The 9,440-nt window shown below is 31.9% G+C and overlaps 1 protein-coding gene across 1 annotated transcript; it reads right to left on the minus strand.

Moving 5' to 3' along the window:
• Positions 1-420: 420 nt before the first annotated feature.
• Positions 421-7,589, minus strand: LOC110103277 (isopentenyl-diphosphate Delta-isomerase I). Its single transcript, XM_020831931.2, has 6 exons — positions 7,226-7,589; positions 6,000-6,055; positions 3,260-3,351; positions 1,841-1,943; positions 1,622-1,759; positions 421-879 (listed from the first exon to the last, which is right to left on the minus strand). Exons 1-6 carry the CDS (start codon positions 7,495-7,497, stop codon positions 626-628), a joined length of 915 nt encoding a protein of 304 aa, XP_020687590.1. The 5' UTR covers positions 7,498-7,589; the 3' UTR covers positions 421-625.
• Positions 7,590-9,440: the final 1,851 nt, after the last annotated feature.

A 9,440-nucleotide genomic window follows, 5' to 3' on the forward strand; every position in this document is an offset into this window, starting at 1 on the left:
CTATCAAATCTATGCTTCCACTACACTTCAAGCATTGGAATATATTTACTAATTAACTTCCTAACATCATATGTCAAAATCTGTGTTCTCTTTTACAGCTCTAATTAGATTCCACTTCAACTTCACTTTCAAAAATCTTACTCGTAATATAAGAAACCCGTTTCATTAAAAAGGACACATGAAATACAAAAGTGAATTGAATTTCCTTTCAAAATCAGATTTTCAAAAAATCAATCTATCATCCAAGATGAATTAATCCAAACTGAATTAAACGATTGATTTAATAGTTGATTGGACAGATGGGTGGTTTACAAACCTCTAATTTATTGATAGAAGCAGCAAAAATGCCTTAATTCGAACTAAAGAAATTCATCAGATAAAGAATAACTAACAGTTTATAAAGTAGAAACAAAAAGCAAATTGTGGCAGTAATGCAGATCCTGAAAAAGCTTGAATTGTCAAGGAAGAAAACATGCATGTGAATGGTATAACAAATAATGGTACAAATCCTCCGGGTCATTATAATACAAATATTGCACAAACATTAGCGTGCTTTGTTCACAAAATCGAGCCAAGAGAACCATATGACAAACATTTGAAAGCCACTGAGAATTCAGTAATAAGTTCATAGCATCTTATGAATAGCTTTCATGTCAGAAACCTCATGGAGAGTACCTTTCTCCACATGATCCCACCATTTCATTAGGAAATTGTCGACAACCAGCCTGAACCATGGCGAGAGTTTAATGCCGTCCTCCCCAGCTTTGGCTTTCCGCAACAGCTCATTGAGTTGGGCTCTATTCACATACATAACGCCGGCAACTTCATTTGGATTTGGATTCAGCTTGACGTCGCGGACAACAAAAAGTAGATAATCTACTGCAATTAAAATGACATTTATTGTTAAAATCATGCTAGTTAAATAAAATTAAAATCGAGAGCTCGTTGGACAAAAATGCATCAGGACTTGTTTAAAATAGCAGGACATATTGTAAATACTAGATGTTTATATGAGACGTACAATTTTCTTTTTCTTTTTTTTTGGTAATATAATAAATATATTCAAAATCATTGTTTTTTCTTAAATAAAATTATGTTGTCTATATAAATTTAAAAATATCCTACTGCTTTGAGTAAAGCCTTGCATTCCTGATGCATTTTTGGATGACAAGCTCCTTAAGCAGTTTTTTTTTTTTTCTTTATTGTTGCCAAAAGAAATCATTAAATTGAAAAACCAAATCATCTTAAAAAATAGTTCGGTCCACTTGTGAGTTCGGTTTAATTTGTAATTGTATAAACAGATTGAATTACTTAAGTTTAATTTAGATTTTTGATAAACTGTACAAACCAAACTGAACGGATTATGCTAATATGCTAAGTTTTAAACTGAAAATTGCCTGTGAAATATGAACGCATTCAACATATGGTTAAACCAAACCATACCAATTTAGCATATAGTTATGTCCACCTGCGAATGATTTCTGCATTTTCTGATTGGCTTGAATGGGTCAAATTAAAAACATGATCATCTTAGAACCAAACTAAACCATAGATATCCTTGCTAATAATAAAGAGTTTGGGTAGTAGATTGTAAGATAAGCTTGTGAAAAGAGTGACTTACGCTCATGTTCCCCCCATTTTCCATCGGATGGGGCCTTGTAAAGAATGCGTCCAACAGGAATGAACTCTTCAACAGGAAGGTCCTCTGGGGGAATCCCAAGTTCATCTAATAGCTTCCTCTGTGCAGCATTTCTAACCCCTAAGTATGCTTCAGAAATTAGGAGTTGACAAGTTGTGAAAAACAGAGAAGAGTAGAGCAGGAACTGATACAGAAAATTACCAAGAAAATTCTCCTCTATAAGCTCAGATTCACGATAGAGAGGATGGCTGCAACAAGCATTTGTCCATACCAAAGGAAAAGTGACCTTTGTAGCAGATCTTTGCTGTGCAGGATGAAGGGTTATCAGCAGTACTTTCAACCTTTCTTAAGAAAATGGAAGTAATCTATCTGCCTAATATATTAAGGGGCTGAGGAAAAAAAACGCCTGTCATTTTAAAACCTCACACAAGAAGATAGCTTCATTTTAAAACGAGACTCATTATTTTGAATTTTGCACTCTCCCGGTGGGAGGAGTTGGTGTTTTTTTTTTTTCTTTTATGTTAAAACTAGAGTAATAAATTAAGTAATAACGATTTAATAAAGTTAATATCTTTTGTTATCTTATATCTACATAACTCCATTAATTATTACATTTTTTAAGAAAAATCAATTTCACTCTCAAACTATTAAAAGATTTAAATTTTTTTATTTTAAATATTTGATGGTTTTATAAATGAGAATTTCTATCGACTACAAAACCTGACAAAATAAGAGTCCTATTTCAATATGGAGCTCAATCAATTTTTCTTTTAGTTTTTTAGCATTCTTAGGAGGGAGTTTATTTTTATTGAGTCAAGCAATAAAGTACAAAAATTAGTTTGAAATTAGAATGTCTCTCACACATTTAAAAAAATATATATTTCTTTCTATCCAAAATTATGACCAGGCCACTCTCTCACGTCCAACAAATCCTAAAAATTATTACACTTTTCAGTTTAAAGTGTGAAATGATGAAAGAAAATATCACAACTACCGAACTTTCAAACATACAATAAAACATTATTTATGTATTATGTACACTCTTCAATTATCCATTTTCTCCTTTGTTATTATAAGGAATCTATTGCAAATATTTTTCCTCGTCATATTATTCAAATGTTTAAACTAATACTAAATCTCATTTTAAACGTACTAACTTTGACATAAAGGGGGAAGTGAATTAAACTAGTGATGTAATTTCGAATATTATGATTTTTAAATTTATTACAAAATATTCTAAAATTCGTTAAAGGCCTAAACCAATTTTGAATTTAATTTTATTACAAAAATTCATTTCTTTTTACTTTAGCATAATAGTAAAATCATATAAAACATATTAAATTTACCCAGCTAAATTAGACTACGCATAATCACCAAGAAGAATAATAGAAAAGGATGTCAAGGCATTCATGCATGTTTTTGTGAAGTACTTAAGGGCTAGAGTTAGGTCACTCAAAAGCTCTTTTATCATTGAAATACAGGGCTTTTAGCAGATAAATTCCTTCAACTTGATGAGTATAAACCTAATGAACTGAGTTATTCTTTATAAGAATGTCACAAGGTTAAGAAACAAATCCTAACAGCAAGAAAGAAAAATACTCATCCTTAATATTCAAAAACCTGAAGCAGCAACTCATATTTGGAGTTAAACAGGAAACAACTAAAGGCCCTGTGAAGCAAATTTTCCTTCTCAATTTTCTCCATCAAATGGCCTATAAATTGGCAGAAGTCAATTAGCATAAAATCAAAACATCGTTGCTGAAGTTACAAAAAGCTAAATAACAAATATAACGACTATTCATTTCTAATTATTAGAGAAATCAAACACTTCATCTATAGAGAACCTTCTATTTGTGTTCTCTCATCAAAATGAAATACTTGATGAATGAATAGAGCCGTTGAACGTACTAATATACAAATATTTATCATAACGTAATTGTACTCAAAACTTGGAAAGTATTGATCAAAAAATATTTAGGGGCTGTTTGGTTGCCTGAATTAGGAGTGTAAAGTAAAACAATTACATGTATTTACTAAATTTGGTTGTTTGGTTAATTTTGAGCGGAACAAAGGAAATCATCCGAAGTATTAGGCATGTATTAGAGAGTATGTTTTACGCGAATTAGAAACCCGCTATATTGAGCGGGTTATAAATTCATCGGAAGAAAACCTTGAAATCGTCGTCGTGCTGTTCGGCTTCATTGCACGAGAGGCTTCTTCGCCTCCTTTGTTCTTGTTCGACTTCGCTCCGGCGAGCAGCTCCGGAGAGACTTCGCTCCGGCGAGCAGCTCCACTCCGTCGCCCTCAAGTCCGACCTTCTCCGCTCCAACCTCTTTGTCAGCAACTCCCTCATCCACCTATCGTCGTCGTGCTGTTCAGCTTCATTGCACGAGATGCTTCTTCGGCAAATTAGGGTTCGCAACTTTGTGCAGTCGAACTGGCAAGCCTGCCTCATCGCAGCTAATCTCTCGCTCAGCGCCCAGGCAGCCAGAAGAAGAGCGAACATGTTTTATAAAAGGCCGGTTTTTCACTCCTTGATCGGCCGAATGCGTGGTTGCAGCTTATTCTCTACTTCCTCGAAGCAGGTCAGCAGCGGAAAGAGCTTTCTCCTCCGCTGGGAGATATACCGATCTTGCTTCTTAGCCTCACTGGTGGATTCGCTCTCAATGCTGTTAATGACATTGTGATCTTTCAGGGATGCAACAAGTACTGATATCTTCTTTCCTCGCATCTGTTAAATTTTTTTATTTTATTTTTTTCTGTTGTGTGAATACATAGGAGAGTATGGATTGTAAACCTCGTATGTCATTTATGTGCATTCTTCAGAGAACTGTAATGCTGCACTACTCCAAAAAAGATTCACACTTGAAATGTGGTAAATTAGTTGCCATTGATTAGTACTATAAAAATATTATATGACCGCTCTTAAGTAAATTTTATTCGGATATAATGGGTGTAATTTAAGTGTAAGAATTTCACCAGATATGAAATTATTTATTTATTTATAAAATGTTTTTAACAAATAATTTTTTTATTTAAATATAAGATTTATAAGATATAGCAAAAAGTAATGTAATATAAGTTCTTTTGCCCAAACATAATACTTTTGTTGCAAGCATAATGTTTTATCATAAAAAATATTTTTAACTCGAAGATTAAATATTTTAATATGATACTTGATCCATATTTGAAAATTCTTTAAGATCATTAATTGACTTTAACAAGCTACAGAAAATGATAGAAGACGACTTTAGTGTCAGAAGCCACTAGATCTGCAGATGCAATGGTGTTCACCGAAGGTAGTTCTCTTCCCTGTAAAAAGTAATTAAAAATTTAATTTTACTTTACTCTGGATATACCTAACCAAACAAGGGAAACAAATCTCCTGCATTTCTTTTGCAGACAACCAAACAGAGTAAAGTATTCAAAATGCATTACATTTACTTTACATTACATTTACTTTACACTGCATTTCATTTTCAGGCAACCAAACAACCCCTTAATCCGTGGGAACTCATCTATGTTCTCCTTTAGTTAATCTCAATTTATTGTTTAAAGCTTTTACTGATTTGTATTAATTTTTAGTCTATATAATTTCATGTATTATTAACTATTTGCAATATCAAATATACCCTAATCTCCTCATCACATGCATGTTACGAGCCCTACCCGTTCTCAACTCATTACGACCCCTACCTCTCTTGACACCTCCCTACCGTAATATGATTATTGCTTAAAAGAATCTGGTCAATACTTCACTACACGCAGTTATAGAAATGTATTTTATTAATAACTAATGCCATTAGACAATAATCAAATTGAGAAAATTCAACAGATGTCCAGTAATATCCATATATAGTTTTCCAATTAGAATGCTACAAGAAAATTACTAAACCAGAGGAAGAGAGAGAATGAGAGAACTGCAAGAAGAAAATCTTATTTAACAAGACAAATAGGCATCATTTGTAAATGAAAAAACTTAAGTATAAATGCCCGTCAAATCAATGACAGCAATTTAAATTACTCAACATTCTGTATCATCAATGATATATTACTGAATTTTTTCATCATATAGAGTAAGAGAACAAAAATGGAAAGGATGTTTGAGATTAAGAAGCTTCTCAAGAATGGCATTACAGCTAAAATACCTGTCTCTTCTAATAATTTATGCAAATATATTAAAAAATAATCTGCAATATGAAACCTAGAGTTTGAGAAGCCATTACATTACAGGAATGATTTCTAAGAAAAGAATGGTACATATTTAGTGTTCCCTTAAGAATGAAACTCTAGTTTACTTACCACATAAGGTTTAACATAGATGCAATAAACTATGCTCAAACAATGATTTTTTACTTACAGTTGTATTTTGAATCATGTCCAACAATATTATCATGTTCATCAACCAAAATGCACCTGTATGGCCCCAAATGTAATATAATTATAATCAGAAATTCAATATCTTAAAACATTTCCTTCAAGAATTGGTAAACTGGATATTATCAACATTAATGTGCGTTGAAAGGTGAGTTTGATGGTGAACGTACAGAAAAAATCACAGAAACAAAATGAGAAGAGAAAACATTACAAATAAACAGTAAGCTCCAACTAATGTAATATTCAAGAAAACAAATAAATCTTGAAACATCAGCATCTGGCATCTGCTATTGATATTTGAAAATGCTGATCCGATCAACAATCTCCAATGGCGGAGTTCAGTTAGAAGCGGGCAGTATGCCGTAATCAATTATAATCTTCATTCAAGAAGGTATGAGCAACACGAACAGCTAACTATCTTCATTAAGGATTAAGTCTTCTTTACTCATTTTGTCCGATCAAACAACTTAAACAAGCCGTTTAAATCAAACAAATTAGGCTTTGTTTGTTTGAGCGTTTTTTTGCCTTTTTCGTTTTTGGAAACAGAGGAATTTTTTTTTGTGTTGTTTGGTTCGTCAAATCACGTTCCCAATAACTCCTTTTTTTCATTTTTCTGTAGTTTTGAGAAAACTTTTTATATATGCTTCTCCGTTACAAAACTTCATTCTCTGAACTAATGTTTTTTGAAACTGTCTTTTACAAAAGCACCAAAAAAACAAACGTAGCCTTAATTAATCATTGGATTAAGGGATTTTTGGGAAGGTAGTAAAACCCAGTTGTCCCTTAATCAAACCGATGCTGAGCTTTTACAAATCGAAGAACCAAATATTTAATTCCAAATTTTACGGAAGAAAGAAGTAGACGTACGGTAGAAAGAATTAGAAGCCAAACCATAACATGCATCTTCTAAGCAATAATTTTACAAAAAAATATTATTTGAGAAGTTGCGAAATTCTTTCATATTTCACAATCTTATTAGGAAATCGGAAGCACGTGAAGGAGATCTCCAAATCTATTTCCCCGTTAACTCTATCGCCTTTAAAACTTTCCATATAGGCATAGCAAGATTGTTCCAGCCTTAAGTTTTAAAGCATTTTTTCATCTTTTTCGTCAACGACACTGGAGATCAACCTCCAAGTATTTTAAAAACCTTTTATCTCAAAAAACAAGTAACAAAAAGAAAAATGAAGAAGGAAGCAACGAACTAACTCATCATCGAACATGAGCCGCCTCTGAACGGCGTCCATGGAAGGGTCTTCAACTGAGGTGACCTCTTTTCCCATGGGATCAGCGATGGTAGAAGAAGACGAAAAAGAGGAAAAAGAAGATGAGAAAAAGCTCGTGAGGCGGCGGAGCCGACGAGAGGAAAATCTGCAATTGAAGTTGGCAGGAGTCTTGCTCCTTATAGAGGAAGACGAGGGAGTGGCCCTTCGTGGAATGGTGGATGCTATAGCATGGATAAGAGAGCAAGAAGCCGACATCGGCGCTGCCTGCCGACTCCTTGAAAAAGGCCTTCCACTTCTCTCTCCTGCCCCTCTCTCTCTCTCTCTTTATGGCCGCCGGCTCTCCGGTGAATAACAAGTTTTTATATTTAGGCATAGTTAACAAATAAATTATATGATTAAATATATTTAAAAAAATTAAAAATAAGCATAATTACTTGTTTAACGAACAATTTATTTGTCCGGTCAGCATTTTTAAAAGAAATTTAAATATATATATATATATATATAATTAACAATAGTATAGCAAACGCGACTTGTCATAGTTTACTAATAATTTCTTACATTAAATTAAGTTTTTACATTTAAATGCTATATCAATTCTTGCTCACATTTTTTTTTACATTAATTCATTTTTTACATCTACTGGTCCGTAAAAATTTTTTGGACTCACAAAAACTCGACTGTGAGGTCATCATTCATCCTATAGAACTATTATTCATTCCCCCTCCCCCTAAAAAAAATATTCAACAAGATAATCACATCCATAAAAATAATGTTTGTCAAATCGTAGTTCATACAACGTATTATACTATGAGAAAAATCAGGTTGCATTTACTCCTACAATAAAGGTTGTGAAAATCGGACCAGATAATGAACCAGAAAAAAGAGATGTTCACTATTTGATTGGTTGAATCGGGGTCGAAGCGGATGATGTAATAAATGCTAAATTTTTTTTTTAAAAAAAAATTTACCAAAATAAGAATGCTATCATTATAAATTATGTGATAAAAAATTAAACAAAATATAAAAATATGAATAAAAAATTATGCGCAAATAATTAAAAGAGCACTTTAAAAAAAAATATATAAAGCGTTTGAGTAAATCTCAATTAATTGTACATAATTTCATATCAAGTCAAAATTCAAACATAAATATACAAATAAATCTAGAAATTATCTCCTAGATTTGAAGCATCAAAAGTTATATCCCTAAATACTTCTTCAACAAAACATTCCCTCCAAATGCAACAATATCGTCACTTCCAATTATTTCATGATCTTCTCCATCATCATCTAGGACATCATCATCTGCATAATAAAAATATATATATTGAACATCTCTTTCAAATGATATAACTTAATATAATTGAGAACTTACTTTGAGGTTGTCTAGTATAGCTAATATTTACTTATTCAACAACAACAATGACATCTTCTGCATAAATTTCAGTCTCTAATTTCTCCAAAACAAGCTTCAGAATTGATTCTCCATCAAGCACCTAAAATCCTACTATCTCTCTACTTGTATAATCCAAAGGATCATAGTTTCGTTTTTTTATTTTGAAATCTATAAAATTAATATAAATTAACATAAAAATTTAATGTATTTTATATAAAAAATATTTAAATATAATTAAAAGTCACACAGTCATACCTATGCATCAAATTGAGGTTGTACTGAATAAAAACAAGATCATTAAGTTTTTTATGCTCTAGATGATTTCATCTCTTGGTATAAATTTGTTCAAATACACTCCAATTTCTTTCATATCTTGAAGATGATGATGATTGACTAAGAATTCTAATAGCCAATTTTTGTAATTTTGATGCACTTGATTTGAACATCTTTCACCATTCATCTTCAAACATTTAAGTATTAGTTATTTAATAGGTGATTGATATACATGAAAGAAGAAATTCATACTAAAATATTTTCTTCATTTATCATGCATCATTTCTTTCAACGTCATTAGTGCAATTAGTTAGGCAAAACTTTTTAAATCATCACAAAAAAGCCTAACTTCATTCATTATTGTTGATGGCTTATGACATATATCTTTATTTCAATCAGCTCAATTAGACTTTGCATCACCTTAGGTTTTGTGGTAAGAATTTTCTTTATCATATTAAAAATGGGGATTAAGAAAATAGGTTGCACAATGTATGCCTTTTCTAAGTTGGATATTCCATCTTTTCTTT

This window comes from Dendrobium catenatum, unplaced genomic scaffold (assembly GCF_001605985.2).
Source record: "Dendrobium catenatum unplaced genomic scaffold, ASM160598v2 fragScaff_scaffold_1422, whole genome shotgun sequence".
Taxonomy (NCBI): Eukaryota; Viridiplantae; Streptophyta; class Magnoliopsida; order Asparagales; family Orchidaceae; genus Dendrobium; species Dendrobium catenatum.

Coding starts and splice junctions, on each gene's coding strand:
- LOC110103277 (XM_020831931.2), bottom strand. CDS start 7,497: ATGTCGGCTTCTTGCTCTCTTATCCATGCTATAGCATCCACCATTCCA. Junction 1,944..3,259: donor AATATGAGTTGCTGCTTCAG/GTTTTTGAATAT, acceptor CATCCTGCACAG/CAAAGATCTGCTACAAAGGT. Junction 1,760..1,840: donor TATAGAGGAGAATTTTCTTG/GTAATTTTCTGT, acceptor AAGCATACTTAG/GGGTTAGAAATGCTGCACAG.